At 42.2% G+C, this 22372-nt stretch overlaps 1 protein-coding gene across 1 annotated transcript in view; it reads left to right on the top strand.

Annotated features, from left to right (window-relative positions):
* LOC8033579 (Down syndrome cell adhesion molecule-like protein Dscam2) overlaps window positions 1-22372 on the top strand; it is a 66640-nt gene that overhangs the window by 28532 nt on the left and 15736 nt on the right. Inside the window, exons 4-16 of the mRNA XM_042286212.1 lie at window positions 2170-2448; window positions 3703-3848; window positions 5418-5679; window positions 7587-7748; window positions 9414-9704; window positions 11967-12086; window positions 13079-13252; window positions 13364-13511; window positions 14261-14409; window positions 14514-14645; window positions 15414-15581; window positions 15985-16055; window positions 19854-20091. Coding sequence (XP_042142146.1) covers window positions 2170-2448; window positions 3703-3848; window positions 5418-5679; window positions 7587-7748; window positions 9414-9704; window positions 11967-12086; window positions 13079-13252; window positions 13364-13511; window positions 14261-14409; window positions 14514-14645; window positions 15414-15581; window positions 15985-16055; window positions 19854-20091 — 2340 coding nt within the window. The remainder of the gene's footprint in view (window positions 1-2169; window positions 2449-3702; window positions 3849-5417; window positions 5680-7586; window positions 7749-9413; window positions 9705-11966; window positions 12087-13078; window positions 13253-13363; window positions 13512-14260; window positions 14410-14513; window positions 14646-15413; window positions 15582-15984; window positions 16056-19853; window positions 20092-22372) is intronic.

The raw sequence follows: 22372 nt of genomic DNA, 5'->3' as shown, positions 1-22372 counted from the left end.
CCAGAAACAATTGTTAATACGTTCAAATGATCTGTAAAGTAATAATTACGGTAATTATTCATCATTATTTGTTTCGTGACGCTCAGCGTTCTGGAAACACGCTCTGGAAATTGAATTTCAGCTGGCGTTTCGCCGATATTGGAAACGCGAACTGAAACGCGCGCTTGGAAGAGAATTATGTGAGAAGTTCGTCACCCAGCAAAAACCCTGCTCCCACTGCGCGCCTTGACGGAATTGGGGGCGCCATCTCTGAACAAGCTGGGAGAACACGGCCGTCGTTCCATATCCTTCCAACAGCTGGCGCTCCACCATCGGACATTTTAGTTTTTGAATCATCATTTTAGTTCTACTTGGTCTAGAGAATTGGGATTTTAGTATGTTCATTAAACTAGTAAATTACGCCTCCGAGAAAGGTTACGGCTTGATATGCGAACGTCATGACTTTTACAGACCATATTTTTGAGTCTACTTTCATTTTTGAGGTGGGAGACAGGCTACGCTGGGTTTCTATAAAAAGCTTGCTCATTACACACGGAATAAAAGATAAATAAAATAAAAACGAGCCATAAAAAAACTAGCAAATGTGATAGATCTTGAAGGTGATAGGGTTACGTGCTGAACAAGTTCTCTTTTACGAGTATAATATGATATCTGGGAACGTCTGAGCCGGTAAAAAAGCGGAAACAACCAATTATCGCAGCGAAGGCGCTGCTTACGGCACAGGCATGCGTACAGGTTAGCTCACCTCCCGCGAAGCTGATGGCCAAGCCATCGTGCTATGAACACTTGACGTGAGCGAATTGTTTGTTTTTATACAGAGAAAAAATGTTTTACTCGTGTATATTTAGAGCGTTCACAATTCTAGGCTCCTAACAGTATACAAGAAAACAAAGTCTGAAAGTACGGAGTTATGCTTCCTGCACGTACTTGGTTGAAAAGAAAACAAAGTGAATTTATTGGTTTCTTTCGGACAGGAACTTGATGAGAGAAACGAAATTTTGCTACTGCCCCAGAGGTTTGGGGAAAAAAAGAAACGCTGAGTTGACGTCATCGATTCTCGGCAGAAAGCGATATACAAGAAATATACCAATTTTTTTTTTTCAGAAAAATAAATATCTAATGGATGTAACACTTTATCTATAGTTCTGGAATACTAATGGTAGGTGAAATTATACATTTTTGGAGTGTACACCCCCCTTACCGGACGGTGTCGAAGCTCGTGCGAGACATTTCAAAAGCGGAAATAAATCTAGAATTATATTTTAACGTCTACTTCGGAATCCGAAAGTATATTGCGGTATACTCAAAATATTTCATAATTATACTTTTTGAGTTATCGAAGTACAATATTAGTGTTTGCTTGAGTGTAATGGCGTTCGCCAAGGTAATTTCGTTATACAAAATGTTGATAATTGTTTGTGCGGTCGGTCTCCCACCAAACCACGTAATATATAAACCAGCTAAGTCTAGGCTATTTTATTTTAACATTTGTTTTTACTAGAGCACTTTACAATAATGTTTTTGCGCATTCTTTGTTTGCACGGGAGGACTGGACAACAAAATTACCCTATACATCATAGTAGATTGACCATGTCGGGCAAGACAAGGGAGGCACTGAGGTTATTCCCTTTTGGGGTTATCCCAGTTACTCTAAGGTCCGGTTAGGCTACGTCAGGTCAGCTTAGTTCAAGTTAGGCTATGTTACCTTAGCGTAGGTTAGTTTTTTTTAGGTTAGGTTAGCTCAGGTTAGGATAGGTGAGGTTGATAGCTTAGGTTATATTGTTGGGTTAAGTTGGATTGATGTAGCTTTGGTTAGGCGAGGCAAAGTCAGGCAAGGCTGGGTTAGTTTACAATGTGTTTAGTTGGTTTAGGCTAGTTTCTGTTAGGTTAGGTGAGGTTAAGTTAGTTTAGGTCAGGCTGGAATTAAGTTAGTCTCTGGTGGCTTAGGTTCAATTACATGAGGCCGGGTGAGGTGAGGTTAGCTTCGTTTAGGTAAGTTTCTGCTAGGTTGGGTTCGTTCATTTTCTGCTAGGTTGGCTTCGCTCAGTTCGGGCTAGGTTAGGTTATGTTAGCTTAGTTTAAGTTAGTTCTTGATAGGTTAGGATTGGTTAGGTTAGAATAGTTGGGTTGTGTTATGTTTTCTGACGTTTCAACTTTCTTTCGCCGCAGAGCCCCTGGAAGTGGAGATGCGACCCCGAGTGCAGGAGGTCCGCTCCGGCGAGACAGTGACTCTGAACTGCAGCGTGAGCGGTTTTCCCGTGCGAAGCGTCACCTGGACCAAGGATAGCCGGCCCGTGAGCGCGGGGCCCGCGCTCCGACGTCTCGTGCTACTCAACCGGTACGCGCTGAGGATTCAGGCGGCACAGAGTCAGGACTCCGGCCTGTACCAGTGCTTCGCCGGCAACGAGAGGGACTCGGCTCAAGGGCACGCCTACGTGCGAGTCAAGTGTGAGTGTCGGATCACTCTGGTCAAAAGGGGGTTTACTGCGTAGGCCGACCGCTGGCTCTGCAATTCCGTGCGCTGGGTGTTGAATTTCCGACTGCCGCCTGAGCGTAAACAAAATGTCACATCTAAAAAAAAAACAAAAATCTTGCCAAACAAAAATAAAAAAAAACAAACAAACAAACAAAAGACTAAAGAGGACATTTAAGAGCCTATAGGACAACCTATTACACTCTCGCGTCAAAATGCGCAAAATGATTGTCGCGAAAGTCATATCGCCGCCCTTCCCGAGTTGTTTTTGTTTCGCCACATCCAGTGTTTTTACGATCATGCAGACCCCGATGTAAGTTCAACATGACGCCTTGTGTCTTTCTGTCATAATAAACGGGCACGTCCTCATAAAAAGATAAATGAAATTAGCTCTATCGAAATAAAACAAAAGAGGAATGAACAAAAAAGAGAGACGCACCGAAGAAGTATTTTTTTTGCATTTTTTAACAAGCCACTTACTATTTTACATAATCATTCATCTCATCGTGATACTTACAAGTATAGTGTTTTGCATCGTTTTACGTTTTTTTTTTGAAGTTTCGGTTTGCAATTAACGAAATATAAGTGGTTTGTGACGCGCGTCGAAATAGAAGAGCGTCCTCAAAATGAAGTTTTACAAACCAGACGAAAAAAAGCAGTAATACAAGAACAAAGAAAATAAAACACCATGTATTTTTGTCTTGCGGGATATGGTAATCCCCTCTTCGGAAACCAGCTATAAACCAGGAAGCAGTGCGGTCCAAATGAAATGTGTCTTGGGCATGTTCCTGTGTTTTTTTGTTTTTTTTTTTCTCTCAAGTGCCTATGTGGGTTTATCAACGAAAGTAAAGAGGGTTCCGTCCACGAAAGACAGGAAGTAAACGCTTGAAAAGTGGGTACTTTGTGATGTAGCTCAAATCAGAAACTGCAAAACATGAAGCCGGTCATATTCAGCACGCTTTCGAAAACTACGGTTGCCCTATAAAAACACTAACCCAACGCTATTCAATCCAAATTGGGACACATTACACTGCCAAGTTCAAGTGCCATATTGTTATGCTCCGTTATATGGATGAAGTTCACGTTGCAATTTGCATGCTGAAGTTCTTTCTTCGGAGTTCAATGAAAGAAGCAAGCAACACACCTGGGCAATTTTAAGCGCACTTCTGGAGAACGCTCCAGCTGAAATTGACACCGTCCTAAACGTGCCTGTGCATGTGTGAATGCAGCGGAGCCCCCGGTTTTGGTGTCACACTTCGAGGAGTCCGTGGTACGCCGAGAAGAGCCGGTGTCCCTTCGTTGTGCCGCCACTGGAACTCCCCTGCCTCAGATCACGTGGTCCGTTTATGACGTCCAGGTGCACGACTCTGGCCAGGTACGCGTATGACTGTGTTAGGTTGGAAGGTTCCATCAGACTATCGACCCTTGCCCGAAATCTAGCATTTAAATGCGCCTTCCGTGCATCACTTAAGAGCATGGGAACTTCACGATGTGAAAAGAACTCGTAATATACTTTTGCAAAAAGTTAGAGCTTTTTACGTTGAGATACCGATTACTCTGTTTCACTTAAAGTGCGAGTGTAGCAGCAGCTACAAGAGTGAACTCTGGGCTCTCAGCTTCCCTGTCGAGCAATCGCCTTGTGCAGTGCAAGCATCGCTCAAGGAAACATATGCTCGTGCTTGTAGCTTCGACTTCGCTGGTACATAACGTGAAACAAACTAGAGTAAATGTAATTTATTGTGTAAAGATTTCAGAAACAGGATCCCAAAAGGAGGACATGCGGAGTCATGGAGTATGACTAAAACTTATTTTAATGCAGTCAAAAAAAGATAGGCTAAAACATGTTAGTGCTGTTCGATGCTCACATTAGGACAAGGGAAGGGTAATATGTCAGGGTCCTTTCGTCTCAGTTAGTGGAGCGGATAACTAGGAATGGCTTTTTTAATTTTATGCACAATGATGTGTAAGGGTGAAATTAACTAATTGTACTAAAATAAATACCGGTAGTAATAATTTAGTAAAGTCATTGTATGCTTCACTTTCAGTTTGATTGCGGCCGAAGCTACGATCTGATGGAACCAATCAAACAGCGCAAGAAGTGTATTGTCACGGCGCTAATTGTTTTGTACATTTACTATCACCAACTAAACCAATTACGCTCAGTGATTGCGCTGCGATCTTGCATGTTTTTTAATGCGTTAGCATTTGAACGCTCGTTTTGACGAAAGGGCGGAAAATCTGTCAGTCAGCGCCGGGGAGAGACGGAGAATTAGAGAGGAGGGTGACGCCTGTGACGCTCCAATTGGTCTGATGCGCTGACGTCACAAGCGTCAGGCTCTACCTACCTCTCTCTCCCCGGCGCTAACAAACTGACAGACACCGCCGGGTTTTCGTCAAAACGACCGCTTTAGTTTCCGTCAAAGGAGCGTCGCACAGCTGGCGCGGAGGCAGAGAGGAAAAGGCGCCACGGCGCAGTGGAATGCCAGCGTGCTCAGTTGCCGCTCTGTCGTCACTGAATGTACTGCGCTCCAGGTTTTTGTTGTAGCGGTGCATGGGCTGTGATGTTTGCATGTAGTAAAAGCAATAGATGCGGCTCCCTCCACAAGTGATATGAATGCGGTGATAAACAAATGGAAAGGGGCCATACACGAATAAAAGCGGTGAACAGGGAGTGAGGAAGAAATAATGCCTGGGCTTTGCTATCCGATGAATCCCAATGATTGCCAACTAATCTTTTTCTACGCGTGCTTGCTAATTCCAAAAAAACAATGAGCGCATTGACGATGAAGTTTTTGAACTACTGGATTAGCTTCATCGGGTCCCTGCGTCGGCTGCAGTTGGACTTGAATTAAAACGGAGTAGAACTCATTGGGGTGCTCCAGAGCATGTTCAGTTATTAAATGTGACCCATAATATTCCTTTCCGCATTTTATGAAACGTTCAGGTTCGCGTCGGTGACTACGTCAGCCGGGACGGCTCGGTCATCAGCTTCGTCAACTTCACCAAAGTCCGTTTGGAAGACGGTGGTACGTACCGCTGCGAAGCTGCCAACGAGCACGGCCAGGACTCTTACTCGGCGCGGTTGAACGTTGCCGGCCCACCCACGGTGCAGCCTATGGCAAACCGCACCGTGGTTGCCGGCCGGAAACTCTTGCTGCACTGTCCTTACTCGGGATACCCCATCAGCAAGGTCATCTGGCGAAAAGGCAAGTAATCGAATTTTCCACAGTAGGGCAGTTTCACGTCACGTACCTCCGGTTCGAAATATCGCCGGATGCCATGATGATTAACTCTCGGTCATACTTCATTCACTGCGCGGAGGCAGTGCTTTCCTGCTAGGTCAAATTTCTTGGTGTCGTGATCGGCTCCATCTGACAGAGCACCATCTGGTTGATAATTGTTTTACACGCCGGTCTTTCTACGAACCTTAGTTGAGCCGATTATTTAGGAGTCGACTTGACGATGCCCAAAATGGTCAAAAGATGTTACCGGGGTAACTTCGAAAGGAATCAAATCGGACTGAGCTTGAGATTGTGTGACCTAACTCCGTCCCCATTGTACTTACTGGGTTCTATCGTCGGTGGTGTCGCTCGCCATGCTTGTTCATTTCACCAACACCAAAAAGCGACGCCTATAACTGTACGTCTGCGTGCAGAGTAAAGGAGAAAGTGGCTTACGCTGTCCATCAAGAGATACGAGCGCGGCTGACCGGAGGTGAAAAGGCTTTTCGTAGAACCTCCCCATAGCAAATGACCTAATTTTTCGGCAGCAGAAAAAGTGTGTGTGTGTGTGTGGGGGGGGGGGGGTTATTAATCTAGCTTCCTGACAAGAAGACTGAGTCTCACGCATAACGCGTTCGTGAAGCTGGTTTCTTCGGTAGTCAGACTCTCATGACCAATCTACACGAGGCAGAGTCAAATCAAACGATGCTGTTAGAGTATAAAATGATGTGCCCAATCGTTAAACTTTGTTGATTGTTATTAACTGATTACGCCCAACGTAACGCATTTCAACATGCGCAATTTTTCAGCAATGTCACTTGGACATTTTGTGGATATTCGCATCGTGTTTTTTGTTCAATGGGCTCATGCACCTTTACCTTTTTTGAACATCTACTGTAAATTATAGCAACAAGGGAAAGTGTGCAGGCGATCTGGTTAGGAAACATCATGATGCAAACCATGCGACATGGAGGAAATATAATAACTGACAAGCCGTTTTTTTTTTTCTCAGAATTTAGATTATGAAATAGATTGTAAGCACGGTAATATTTGGATCAGATTAGAAGTTCGGGTATTTGATGCCTTCACCAAGATATAGAGTCACGGCTTGTCTTAGAGGATGTCACTTTTTGTAGGGGGACGTGAAGTTCGGGCAGCTTAAAATATATGAGAACGGATAGCAGTATTCTAGGTGTACGTTCAGAATCCCCTGATGATTTTCTTCACAAGTCGATGTCCTCAGGGTGGACATTTTTGTTCAGACCGGCTAAGGCGTGACAGCGATGAATTTTGTGTTCCGTGCATGCCCGTGTGAGGTGGTAGAGTCTAGGAGGAATGATATCTCAGCAATGTGACATTATGCTATAGGTTGTTGGTAATTGAGGTCTTGCTTTGGTTACTTGGCTTTCCTTCAGCTGCGTTGCGGACATGTCCCGGCAGAATTTTGGGGTGCCATTTAATTTTTTTTAGAGGGGGCCATGTTCTGAAAAAAAGGCAATACTTCTGTTCCTTATTTAGTTTCTTCTTAGTACTGTAACATTATGGTAGATTTTTCCATATTTGCTGGTTCAACGCTTAATGACCGACGGGCACGTTTTTCAAAGAATTAACGCCATTCAAAAGGATTACACTACTTAATAGTTATTCGGCCAGGTAGGAAAACGTATTGCTCTATGCATGCCGGAGTGTTCTGGGCATCGTACTTTCAATTGCCTGCAGTTCATTGAGTATAATCTGATAACCTCTTTGAACATTTTTATTTGTTGTTTAAATTATAGGCTGTGACGTTTCTTTCAAGATCGGACTGTGTCTTGAAAGTCTGATAACATTGCGGCTTAAAAAGAGCGGCGCGACATGTCTTTGATTCCTCCGCTTTGATGTGTTTTTTTCAGACGGCAAAAGCCTGCCTAGTAGTAAGCGGGTGATGCCATATCAGAACGGGACCTTGGCGCTGGAAACAGTCAGCCGCAATGACGACGAAGGCAGGTATTCATGCATCGTCCGGAACGACCAGGATGCGGAGGCGACCAACCAACTGAATCTCCGGGTCTTGGGTGAGAAACGCCTGCGGCTTAAGAGAAAGCTCCATTGTACTTAAAAATATAATGACCTGATGATGGCTCGAGAATGTTATTCTCATCGAAACAAAGCGTTGTTCACAGTCTCGGGTTGCACATCGAGCATGAATAGTTAAAAGAACGCTGACACTTCAAAAAGTTTTTTTTTTCTTTTATGCCAGGCTATTTATCATGTTGTCAGAAGACTACCCAATCAATATTTTGCTGCAGTATCATGTATATTATTAATAAAGTAAAACAAAAAAACGCCACTGCTTGAAACCGGAACCGAAATTTAACAGGGCGGAAAGAAGAAATATAGAGAAGAAGAAAGTTACCGAAATTCCCGTGGTTGTGCAACTTTTTTTTTCTTCAGTCAACGTATTTGCAGCGTTTAAGAAGCCACAAAAATGAGTGTCTTATATTCAGTTTTTTTTTTGTATTGAGTGTGTGCCTTTGATGCCCCACGAGTTTGATTATTTTTGGTGATTGTTTCTTAACCATAGCGGCTCGTGAATACGGAAGAGAGTGGGAGCGCGACTCAAAACAGCCAGTTGCCGATCGGCGCCTTTCGGGAGGAGAGAAAACAAATTTCGATCCGTAAATTGTGTTCTCAGTAGTTAGGCTCTTATATGTCACCTACAAATAAAAACCTTGGCGAGCATAAATATCCTGTCAGTGTCATTTTAAGGAACTGCAGCAGGCTGGCCTATATTTTTGAGAATGCCTTTTGCCGTTTTTATTTCCACGAGAACATGATCGAATCAAGCAAGCATTGTTTGGTTAATTAACTTATTCATCTGCCTTCGCAGTACACGCTTGACAGGTAATGAGGTGTATGTAGTACGCTCTAATAATCAAGTGATTACTTCAGCTACATCAGTAGCGTTGCAAGATCAATTCAGCAAAATTTAAGCAAGCAAAACAGGTAGATCACAAGTTGACATAATATTATTGGAAGGGTGAGCATGTTGGTGACTAGCATACAAAGGGGAAAAAAGGTGATATAGTCATATAGCTTCCTCTTTCATATTCGCATTCATAGAAAAAGTAGTGCACCCTCTTTCTAAGCTACCACTGTCACGACGTCCATAGAGCGGCTTTTCTTTTATAGTGTTGTTTGTAACCTCCAAATTTCATACACTGAATTTTGTTGCAGCGTCTCATAATACTCGCTGACGTGTAGGCATTGTTCCTTAAAAATTGAATGGAGAATTTTATTCTTACTGAAACTGATTTTGATAAAACCTTGAAAAGTGAAAGGTGCCACAGAAAGCCACGGTTGAAGAGCGTTGGCCGGCTGCCAAACACCTGCGCCGCAGACGCTGCCGGCCAGAAAACGCAATTTTGAAAGAAGAAGTGTCGAAGAACATTTCGACAGTTGCGGAAGTTTCTAAAACAGTATAAATCTAAAAAATGAATGGCACAAAACAAGGATCAAGCGATGCCAAACATTGCTGAGACCATAGTTATCATCCGTGGTTAGATCTATACACAACTTAAATTTTATTTTTAATATTTTATCCGCAATATACGTGGACGCTAATTTTTTTTTTAATGCGCATATTTAACATAATTTCATGTCACCTCGAGAAACTGTAAATTAAGTACTCTCCAAGAGAAACTTTTCAAGCTTTGGTCTTTGGTGTGCCCCGGTCGCAGTTCCTCCGTCCATCACGCCGTTCTCATTCCCGGAAAAGCCTCAGCTGGGGTCCCGCGCCAGCGTGACGTGCAGCGTCCCTGAGGGGGATGCGCCAATCCGGCTCTCCTGGCTGCGGGACGGCGTGCCCATCAGCTCCTCTTCTTCGCCGGGCGTCACCCTGGGTCATGTGGATGACTTCATCTCCACGCTGGTCTTTAAGTCTCTCCGCGAGGAGCACACCGCTGTGTACACCTGCCTGGCATCCAACGAGGCCGCTCTCGTCAACTACTCGGCACCTTTGGTGGTTTACGGTATGTCCAGTTTTTTACTGCGACGCCTCTTAGTGGGAACGTCTACGGACTTGTCGTCCTTCGCGAAAATTCTCGATAACGTCATCAATCGCATAATTGCTCCCAGCAGCCGCCGCTGCCACTGGGTTGAGACGAGAAACAAAAATTATTGTGCATCAAACAGGAATCGAGCCGCCTGTGATATATGGATTGTAGAGGCAATTGTTGTCATTACAATCAACCGCTATACCAACTGAACTACCGACGGGATAAATTGCAGCGAAATAAAGGCCGCATAAATTCAATTTAATTCTACTTTCAATAACGCTTCGGCCTCTCGTAAGCCTCGAACATGGCAAATGGCGACGAGCTCGTGCTGAATGTCGGTCGTTCAAAAGGGGCGCCTTGTCGTTCTGATCCTTTTGTGCCGGTGCATGTGTACGACCATCCAAGCAGACGTACTTACCCGCCATATGGCTAGACCTCGAAACGTACACAACGGGTCGAACAAACCAAAGGGCAGTTACGGCGCACTGCGAAATAAACAAAGAAAGAGGGAGAGAGAGAGAAATACAGTAGGCTTAATTTTGTTCAAGGCCTATATTTCTATCCGGACGACCTGTCCTGCCCAAGACTCCCTCTTTCTTCTGACTTCTGGCGGAACCCAACAGGTTCTGGCGGAACCTGTCGGGTTCCGCCAGAAAACCGGATCGGTCGACGCCTGCAGTGAGCGCGGTGCTACGTGAGTATTTAAGGATGCAGCTAGCAATTCTCCACACGAGGGATTATCGAAGACCTATGGGGGAAAGGTGGGTTGGTTACGGTACCAGTAGTCATAAGGGATGATGGGGTATCCTCCGCATTTCGGCCAGGTGAAGAGGTCGGGTCGCTTGTAAACACGGTAGAAGATGTGGCGTAAAGGTTGGGAGTTCGTCTAGGCTTGTCTGACAAGAAATACTTGGGGGGGGGGGGGGGGGTGGTCAACTCTAGCCGCCATGCTTTTAGCCTCGACTTGCTCAAGGCTCGGTCCGCGACCCTTGCGGTGCCTGCTGAGTGTACGGCGGGCCATGACGTGACGGGGCCCGGGGAGATTTTGCCGGTGAAACAATGCGCTATTTTATTTGTCTTCACGCTTTGGCGCAAGGTCTGCATAGGAGGTGGACTTTCTTGTCGGGGTGCCACACATTCATTTGACACAGAAAATTAACCGTGACTTCGTTCAGGACAATGTTAATATAGTTTCATAGGGCGCTCTGCAAGTCCGTGAATGTGAACGTGGGATGTGAGTTAAGGAATTGGGTTTACGGTCCGCTGAGGATACTCGTCGTTGACGAATTAAGGAAGAGGCACGGGAGCAAAATCAAAAACGAAAATGAAAATGTCGTAAAAATCCCCAGAACACTACTCAGGAGGCCACGCAAAAACGACACCGGCGCCAAAATGATAGTGAATTGCGCAAGCCCCGAGCAGCTGTCGCTGCGACACACGTTAAGCAATAGCGTAAAGGCACTCGGATTGTTTGCTGGGGGGCGGCTCAACTGAAGCAACATTTTTATACATCGTAAAGCCGCAATAATTTCACATTTGGTCTCCCAAATCTGCACCGTTTTTCGGAGCACGCGGAATGCAAGCGCGCGGTGCGGAGCTCAAGGATCCTGGCTTCAACCTCCACCCATTCTTGTTTTGATCAAGATGAGCATTGTACAAGCGTGCGGTCATGCGTCAGCAGTGCGTGTCATGCTCGAGATTTCGGGCTAGTTGTGGTACTTCACTGGCTAATTTTTAATGTGCGGAGTAAACCAGTAGCGCCATATCTAAGAGGTTAGACCGACATTATTTTGTTTAAACAGGAACGTCTAACTTTTTTGTTTATTTTCATTACCGAATGATCCTCGTGCTGGCGTGCGGTCATGTATCAAAACTGTTTTGTGACCGTTAAAAATCAAGGCTAGCTGTCGTGCTTCACTGACTAACTTTCTCAATCACAAAGGAGACACCAGGAGTTCAGTGGGGCTGACAAACTTCCCCCTGTCTAAATACCCGCACTACACTATTCCAAATTAAATTTTTTTTTTATATATTAACGGACAACATTCCTGTAGAGAGGGATAATATGTAAGTAGCACGCACCCCAGAAACTAGTATAAACTTGGTATTTCAGCTGAGGTTGGGGTGATTGAATGAAGGAAGTGTCCAAAATAGTTTTTCTCGTAATTTAATGAATTAGCATGCTTTTTCCGGTGCTGGAGTACATTCGGAACGACGCATACCTACGTCTCGCAGCACCTCCGAGATGGCGCCTCGAGCCTGCGGACGCTACGGTCACCACAGGGGAGCGAGTGGTTCTCGACTGCCAGGCTGACGGCACCCCGGAACCCAGGGTTCGTTGGAAGAAGTCGGCAGGTTTGAAGGTTTCCCTCCCACAAACTCTTTCACTCAAGCTTTTCATATATGCAGGCGAAGTGTCCGTGTAGAGAACACATCAGTGAAAAGTTCTTGGACGTTTTTCTGCCGACCCTCTTTAAATGTGCTGGACTGCTAAGTCGTACGGTCCCCACCTCGCTTAAAGGCCGATGTAAAACCTCAGTTTTCCGCAGGGGACATAATAATCTTAATGCTCCTCTCCCCTAAGGTGCGAGGGGAGCCATATTGAGGAAAGGCGAAAAGTGGGGAGGATATAGGAAAGGAAAAGGCGGACAAAAGTGGAAAGCACGAAGCGTAAGTCGGCCTTTAAATGATGTCACGATTTGGAGAACGTCTGCGCCAAGGACAAGCGCCACGCTGGCTAATCTCGGCGTTCGGCGACATAGCCATCTTTCCCGCAAAGTCTCCAACTTACAATCCCTAGAATGTTATTGTATACCATAGTTGGTATCAGCATCCAAGTGCTACAGTAGCCACTTGAGTGACTAGCACGGATGACAAGTAGATACATTTAATAGTGAATTTGTCGGAACGTGCCTGTTTTAGTGGCCCCATTTGATGTAGAGGGATATACTTAAGTGTGTCATGCAGCGTCATTCACGAAGGTACAAATAAGGAGTAGTCTCGTTGAAATTAAATCCTGGCGATGTTTCTTGGCTCAACGACGTGCGGCTGGACCTGAATCCAGATAAACTTGCAATGTTAAGGTGATTCTTGATGGTATATCATTTCCACCGTTTTCTTTTTGTGGTTAGCGAAAGATCGTTGGTCTATGAACTCTCAAACCTTCCCCACTAGACCACTGGCCTTAGACCAGTTTTGAGGCATGGCATATAGCTGCGTGAAATACTCAGGTTTGAACGCAACTAAGTTTTTCACGATGTTACTTCAGAGCAAGTTAAAGCAATGATGAGGTTCTTTATCATACAGTATGTCCACAAAAAGTTTCAAATACTTTTTTCCAACCATAGGGGTGCAAAGCACAGAGTTCCGCACAGTCATCAGCAGTTCAAGAATGCAAGCACTGGTGAATGGCTCGCTTGTGATACAAGAAATTGAAACCTCAGACGCCGGAGGTTACATGTGCGAGGCTTCCAACGGCGTTGGACTTCCCTTATACACTGTAGTGCAAGTGAGTGTGCATGGTGAGTACAACAAGAAAAGCATATTACAACCATGGATACATGTTTTTTGCTGTTGATAATTGAATGAACGAACGGCTTCTAGATTTATTTTTGTGGCACTTGTTCTTTCAGCACCTGCGAAGGTACGTCAGCGTTTTTTGTCCCACATGACTGGCAAAGGACAGACTGTGAACTTGCGGTGCGATGCAAGTGGTGACGAACCCATCCACTTCTTCTGGTCAAAAGACAGCAGACCGATCAAGACCTTCTCAAACCCAAGGTTTGGGCAGACGTTTTCATTTGAGTTTTAGATCGTGTAAAATTGCACAAGAATACCACGTGGGTCCCATTTATTCTTACAGTATGTTGCTAATTAACTTAAAGGGCATTGCAGGACTCTCGAATGACACAAATCCAACTTGATGTTCACTTCTCTGCATTGTGGTCTCGGTGTTGACGTACACATCGCGAAACTGTTAGCACGAACACGACATTGGCGCATTTTCGCATTTTACTACTAAATAATATTAGCGAGCACAAAATCTTATCACTTACATTTTGGAACTAAATGATCTCTTTACGTTGCAATAATAACTTGAATGATATCCCTTAATTAAAAAAAAGAAACAAAAAAAAAACTGGAAAAAATCGGCGATTGCTTCTTCGCGCTAACAGAGTCGCGTTCTGTACATCCAACAAAACTGACATGACTGCAAATCTTAACTGATTCGCAATAATAAATTAAACCTTTCAAGATAAAAACGTCAGCAAGCCACCAGCACACACCATACATTCCGGGGGTCTCAAAGAATGAATAGATGCCACGACAAAACCTTTTGATTGAACGGTGTCTTGAGCCACCTATTGACTTGGTGGAGCCAACCTGAACTATATTCCAGCAGTCAGTTCTCATTTCACTTTGGTCTTTAATTAAGAAATATAATGATTATGGTTCTTGCGTAGAAAGTGAACGGTTTACTTTTAGAGCTACTTTAAATTCCATAAATATTGTGTTTTTTATATCTGCAGGTACACGATTAAAGACAGTGCCCGACCGGGATCACCATCATCAGATTTTACTATTCTCCTTGCTGAGAAAAACGATACCGGTGCAATCAAGTGCGAAGTGTCCAATGCTTATGGTCACGACGAACAAATCACTCACCTGTCTATTCAAGGTAAATACGATTGAAATCTCTACTGCTTCTACGTTCATAGTCGGTATAATCAAAGGGACTTTCTTTCAAGCTTGGTTCACATGAGTTCTCTTGTTGATCCGAAGATAGGCCCGATGAACCGCCGAGGCCGGAAGTGCTCAACGTGGTCAGTCGATCGGTAACGGTACTCTGGAAAAGCCCCAGCGACGGAAACTCTCCCATAATCAAGTACATTGTCCAGTACAAGCGTAGTGTGGGTATGTTACTCACACCCAATTTTTTTTTCAATTTTGTTTCAGTGTTTGCTTGACTTGCCCTGGAATCTTGATATACGAAATTGAACTGTCAATACTTCAGTCTCAGTTCTTTTTACTAAAATGAAAGATGCCGGCTTTTAAATGTCCAGTAGTTGGAGACGGAAACTCCAGTAGAAATAGAAGACTGCTCATATCCAGAGAATCGCGATGTAGTTTTTGTTGTTAAACATTAAGGGAGTGCATACTTCTGTATTTGACTGAGCTCTTTGAAAGACCTAGTCTCTATAACCTAGAAGTAATAGCAAATATTATAAACTTAGATTAGAGGATCGTGAGCAGAGCATTGATACAGTATTTTGTCTACTAATGAGTATCTTGCGCGATTCAAAATATTTTTGTGACTATCAACTATAGTCACTGACAGCTTTGAAGCTCATCACTGGTTCAAAGCGTGTTTTTTTACTTTTAACGAGGTTCTGCCTTCACATAAGCTCTGGGCTTGCAGATGTCTCTAACTAAATAATAGCAGACATTGTCAATATATCATCACCTTGGAATGATTTAAAGCTGTTTAGCTGCATTGCTCTTCAACTAAAGCTTGTCCTTAAAGTACTAAGTGTAGGGACCCAGCCGTGAATAGGAAGATAAGGTGTGTGACTACAGACTACATTTCGGAAATATCAAATTGAGAAATTTTTTTTATAGCTGCTAAGGCAATTATATCTTTATTTCAAACTGAATGTGATGAAAATATTGTTTTACTAATAGACTCTTGGGAGAAGCAGCTAAGTGAAATGGTAGCAGAAGCCGACCAGAGCCAAGTCACTGTCCAAGACCTTCATCCACTCACGGAGTACAACTTCAGAATACTCGCCGAGAACGCCATCGGCATTGGACCTCCCAGCGAAGTGCTCACTGTCATCACCGACGGAGAAGGTAAGAGCCTTCTTGTTTAAGAAGTCGTATTTTTAGGAAAAACATCTGAGACGGCAGCTATGTCCCTGACTAAGTTCAAACTCTGAGAAAACCTCTAGTTTCTACAAAAAGGTGAAAGAAACTGATGCTACTCAATCGTTTTCTCTGTAAACAGACATGCACTATCTCACATCAAACCGTTGTAAACTCTCTTGTCAGGGCGCTTCGTTAAATAGACAACTAAGTTGTAGAACTTGCTGCTGAAAAGCTGGAAGCTAAAACTGGTGGGAAGTATCAACCTATACAATAAAGGATGCAGAACGACTGCTAGTTTATATCTTTGAAGGGTCTGAAAAAGTGAGATGTTACTTATGTTACCACCGAGGAAATGCCCGAGCATAATTCCTAACTTTAATTATTTCAGTCCCAGCAACACCACCCCAAAGTGTCAAGGTGTCTGCCGTCGGCTCCAAAAAAGTGGAGGTGGCCTGGAAGGTAAGCACGCCAGAACTGATGCTGAAGTTATTGCACCGTTTTTTTTTAAACTGGTGCTCTCTACCTTGCGCTTGCTTAATCAATTGAATTAAGAACTACTCCTTAGATGCCATACTGTATTTTGCATTTTCTTATTCAATTCAATAAACAACTACCTGTTAAATGCCATGGTATGTTTTGAACTTGCACATGTATTTCAGTCAGCAACTGATTCTTAGTAGCCATGCATTGGAGGTTGACTGTTTAGACAATGGAAAGATTCACCCTGTGAATTAAAATAAGTAGAACATAATCTATAACAGGCACATGCGGGTACGATCAGTATACTTGTATATGCCAATGAGATTAAAATATAATTAACTTTATAAACAAGCAATGGCTTAAAAATGGTCTGAGACGTTGCATCAGAACTCCAGCGTTGGCGTTATTTTGATTCTTCGTTGCCCAACCAACCAAGACTTTCACTATAGTCAGTTACAGGTTAAGAAAAGTTTTGTGGGAAAGGAAGGTCGGGGAGGAGGAAGCGGACTAAACGCTGGAAAGAGGAGGGGGATCCCTTCTCTTTTCTTTATCATTCTGTCTGCCTTCAATCAATCAATCAATCAATCAATTCTTTATTTCACATCAGAAACTGATGTAGGCTGCAGGGGCAAAAAGTCAAAAGTTTGACTTGACAAGGCCTCTGCAGCCTTACAATTGGCACACGGCGACATACTACACATGAAGTAATAATATTAAGTTTCCAGCTTTTAACATTAAGCAAATAAATAAATAAATAAATAAATAAAAACCAGAAGAACAGCATAAGTTAAACACGCTGTTAAAGATAACAAAAATATCATATATATATATATATATATATATATATACACATATACATATGCATATACACACACATATATACACGCATACATACATACATACATACGCATCATACACACGCGCATATACACACATATATATAAGGCACATAGCATATTTAGGTACATGACAGGACTAGAAATAATAATCGTACTACCTCAAGGATAACTGAAACATACAGAACACACGACCTCACAATACAAGCGAAATTTTAATACAGGAAAAAATTTCTAATTGTACTAAGATTCAGTCTCTCGATATTTGTTAAATTATGCTTCTGAAGTTTATTTAGAATAAATGGAAGATTATACCTTAGCATTTGGAAACCGTAATTTGTGCGATTTGTTGGCATTTTCCAATGCTCCCCCTCACGAACGTCATATACCCGGATATTTGGTGTTAGGTTTGAGATATGTGCAAGGAAAGGCTCGTTAGAACGGAGGGCTGATCTATATCGTGTTAGTAAAGTATACTCATATAGATTAGGGACAGTTATTAGACGTAGTTCTTTAAATAATGGGGGTGTATGTGTATCGAAAGGAACATTGAGTATTGTGCGAACAGCTTTTTTTTCAAGAAGGTGTAATTTGTTAACATTTGACAGAGATGTGGTACACCACACTAAATTACAGTAGTTCAAATGGGGTAAAAAAAGGGCCCTGTATATAAGCATTTTTATGTGACGAGGCAATAAATTTCTAAATTGACATAATTTCCCAAGCACTCTTGATAGTTTTTTAACAACATTATTAACGTGATAATCCCAAGACATCTGTTCATTAAAATACACTCCGAGCGTTTTGACGTTCGGCACCATTTCTATGACGGAGGGGCCCAAGATGATATTAAAAGAAAAAGAAACATGTCTATTCTTGGGTTTGAAAAGGACAGCCTTGCTTTTGGTCGTGTTAATTATTAGTGAGTTAACTTCACTCCAATCATACAGTTTCTCTAGTAAGGCATTCGTTTCTTTAACAAGGTCTTCTATCTCTGTACCTGAAAAAAATAGACTGGTATCATCGGCATAAATGATGAAGGATGGGGCTTTGCTGATATTAACAATATCGTTTATGTATAGATTAAATAACAAAGGACCTAAAATGCTACCTTGTGGTACTCCAGCTCTAATGGGTAGGACAGAAGAACTCTGTCCATTTATTACGACATATTGCTGGCGAAATTTAAAGTACGATTGTAAAAGGTTTAAAGGTACACCGCGAATTCCATAGCATTCGAGTTTTTTTATTAGGGTAGTATGGTCAATACGGTCGAACGCCTTCGAAAAATCAATGAAGACGCCTAAAGTTAACTTTTTTTCTTCAAACGACTTTAAAATTAACTCCTTCTGCTCTAGCAAAGCGAACTCCGTTGATCGACCTCTGCGAAAGCCGTACTGTGAGTCAGAAATTAATGAAAATTTAGTGCAGAAACTCGTCACTCTATTGTGAATAATCTTTTCAAGACATTTCGAAAACACAGGTAATATTGATATTGGCCTATAATTCGAAAATTCATTTTTGTTCCCTCCTTTAAACAAAACAATGACTTTTGCAGTTTGCATCTTTTTAGGAAAAATACCACTGGACAATGAGAAGTTCATAATGTGTGTTAACACAGGTAATAGAACGTCCACAACATGCTTAATTGGTTTTATCTGCAAATCGTCTATATCACAGGAGTTGCTATTTTTAAGAGATGACATAATTAAAGTTATCTCATTTTGATCAGTTGGAAAGAAAACTGCGCTGTGTTCGTTTCTAGGCTTCATATACGTCATTGATGAAGGTATATGTATGCTACTAACAAGGTTAGTTAAATAACAATTGAAAGCTTCAGCGAGAGCTTTTCCTTGCAATGTTACCCCATCTCGTTGTATTACGTGTATAGCTGGTTTAGAGGGACACCGTTTTAATACTTCATTTAGCCGTTTCCATACCACATCTGTTCTATCCATGCATGACTCGTTGAATAAATTATTAAGGTAGGTTTGTTTTGCCTGACGTAGAGCATTGTTCAATGTATTTCTAAATTGTTTAAAAAGAGCAAGGTCCTCAGGTGCTTTTGTTTTAAGGAAGACATTATAGAGTTTATTTTTTTTCTGAATCATTTTCCAGCACTTTCTATTTACCCAGGGCTTGCGGTTTTTTTTTAAACTGTTTTATTTGTTTATACGGAAAACACTTGTCGTAAATATTTTTGAAAATATTCAAAAATTCATTGTACGCTTCATTGGCAGTTGTTGCAGAGAATACAGAGTCCCAATTAGTATTAGAAATAATTAATCGGAATTGTTCTAATGTAGTGGGATTTATACTTCGGGTCATGTTAGTAGGTTCCTTATCTTCATTAACAAGCTCAGTGGCCTGGGGCACAGTTTTGTGTATAAACATAATAATTGGCAAGTGATCACTTAGACCATAACCTAGAACACCAGCACTGATGAGACTTTCCTCGCAATTCGTCACAAACACATCAATCAATGTTGATGACGTGGTTGTGACACGAGTGGGAGGGACAATGACATTACAAAAGTTATTAGACGTAAGTAAAGTAAGAAATTCATCTCTAAGACGCGTTTGCTCTAGCAGATTTATATTCACATCTCCACCAAGAAAGAGCGTACATCCTTCCTCATTTGCAAAACAAAATAATGTTTCTAAAAAATTTAAAAATACTTCAACGTTTCCACCAGGTGGACGATACAAAACAGAAAATATGTCCCGTTTTCTTCTAACACAAAGTATTTCATAGTTCCGTGTCACGATAGAATAATCAGAAAGAATTTCGAGGTCAGAAAAGTTTGCTTTCTCCTCCCGAACCTTCCTTTCCTACGAAAACTTTGCTCAACCTGTAACTGACTATATTATATGCGTGCTCGTGGCAAAATATTCATCTATTCAGACGTACTGCACGTATGAACCATGCTCTCCTGTACAGCCTCCACCACTGCACCTCCAGTACGGCGATATTCAGGGCTACTACGTCGGCTACCGCGTGCACGGCACAACGGAGCCCTACGTGTTCAAGACAGTCACGAGAGCTTCGGGACCGACCACCCAGTGTATCATTGACAACCTGCAGCGGGCGACGGCGTACGCTGTTGTTGTTCAAGCCTACAACGAGAAGGGAGCAGGGCCCCTGTCCGATGAGATAATGGTCCAGACTCATGAGCATGGCAAGTATATCGATTGTAGTGTGGAAAACAAGAGAAAACGCAAGACAGTGAGCTGCCGAAGGCTTGTAAGCTATGAATAGCAAGGAATGTGAATTGCCTCTCGGTAGTCCCTTGCTTTTTTTAGACATTTCGGGCATATCATTGGAAGTCCATTTGCAACTGTTGTCAGCTCAGCAGCTCTGAAGCAAAGTTACAGCCACTTCATATCCTCAGTTGGTGAATTCGACCTTTCCACTTATTGAGGAGAGGGCAGCTTATTACTGAGAAGTTATTTACATGTCGAACAATCTTTAGATTACCTTTGTTAATCGGGTGCTGCAAGAACTCCGAAACTTGTTTCTGCTCTTGGCAATAAAATATTACTTTTAGAGCTAATTTAGATGGTATTTAGCCCTGATTAGCTATTAAAACAAAATGTCGGTATGTCTTTCTAGTCGCATAGAAACAAAGAGAACTTAAGTTTGATATAGTAAGAAGCAAATGTCAGTAAAAACATTTGTAACCATTTCACGGTTTAGTTCGCTAAAATGCTCATACCGACTTTGATTTGTTAAAAATATGCCCTGTCCTAATACATAGTATAAAAAGCAATGTCTATATTTTAGGTTTTCGCTGGATAAAACTGGCATCTTTTAATCTTTTTATTTACTTAGATAGTCGTTGGGATGCTCTGGTTCATAAAATATACAAAACAATTTTGGCTACAAGACTGTGATAGCAATATCTGACACCAAGCACCCTTTTTTGTCTGCGAGCTTTTTTCAGTATAATTGAGGCAGTGCGTTTCAAATTATAGCAAATTTGACCAATCCAGTATTTACAGCAAATTCTGGGCTTCATATTGGTCATGACGATGATGCAAGTAAAAAAAAGCACTTGCATTCACAAATGAGGCAGATTTTATAAAAAAAAAATAGTTCGCTGCATAGGGCTGCTGCATGTCAAAGAAATGTCCCCTGTCATGCGTATGTCCGCTGACATGCGTAAATTGAAGCCTTTTGGAATTAGTATATGCATATTCTGTTGGTGAAAGGGGGGTCCAGTTACTGAGATAAATATTATTTTATCGGGCTTCTGTATATTTTGTCACAATCAACATGCTAGTTTAAAAGGCCAGACCAGAAAAGAAGTTAGTTGCATTAAAACGCCTGTTGTAATGTGTACCTGGAGTAGTTTGCTCGAAATTCGTGCTCTACTGCTGAACATTTTAAGTTATACCTTTAAAATGTAATGCAGAACAAACGAAACAAAACTCCTTAAAGTCAAGCCATCACTGCACTGAAACAATTGTATGTAGATTTACTCTGATCATTTTTAAACACTGATATGAATGTTTATAGTATAACCAGAACAAATTTTCGCTCAACGTCAAAGCTTTTGAGTGAACAGGTGCTAACCACGTTCCTGTCGGTTGCAGATCCGCCTCCGTCCCCCATTGTGACGGTAGTTACAAGGACCCCGGACGCGATAGAGCTGGCCTGGACCCCTCAGGAAGAAAATAAGGATGCCATTGAAGGTATCGTACATTCTCATTAGACTAGGCCACTTTATTTATAAAAGTAACTATTTTTTTGTGTGTGGGGGGGGGGGGGATTGGGGGTTACAAATAATATCACTGCTATATACAATTATTTTAGTTCATGTGATCTCGATATTTGAAGCACGACATGTATTATATGACACATTGGTTCTATGGCAGTCAAATATTTCGGTTGAGCTTAGTAGTGCTTGGTTTGTTGTCTCGTCTGCACTTTGATTCTTGGTTTCGTGGTTTCCATCATATAAGGGTCATATCATATAACTCTGAATTACACAGTGCTCACACACGCACTCCACCTTTTAAGAAAGTAGTAATTTGCACATATTACGTACTTGGCGAATGAATGACTAAATACAGGCTTGTTTACATACGACAAGTCCCTTTTAAAACAGTGTACACATGCAGTGCAGTATTTATGTGCAATGTCAATATTTCCATTAATATCACTCAGACGCCCACGGCAACTACTGCAATGTGCGTTCCCCAGTGGGCATTAAAATAGCTGACAGATATTCTGCACGAGTGAAAAGCGCTTTGGATATGACTTCGCCAATCGCATTTAATGATATAGTATTGCTGTTTATTTCTCCACTTGTTAGATAGAACAGCGATTACTGTCGGTGTCCACAGGAGGTTGCACAGGAGGTTGCAACCTTTTGTCGACACCGACAGGAGGTTGCATGCAAGTGCTCTAAAAATTCTCTTATCCTAGACATGTGTACAACCATCACTCTGTTTTTT

This window comes from Ixodes scapularis, unplaced genomic scaffold, assembly GCF_016920785.2.
Source record: "Ixodes scapularis isolate PalLabHiFi unplaced genomic scaffold, ASM1692078v2 PGA_scaffold7__128_contigs__length_106722199, whole genome shotgun sequence".
Lineage (NCBI taxonomy): Eukaryota > Metazoa > Arthropoda > Arachnida > Ixodida > Ixodidae > Ixodes > Ixodes scapularis.
Note: the sequence above shows the minus strand (reverse complement) of the source record. Positions and strands in the feature narration are given on the sequence as shown.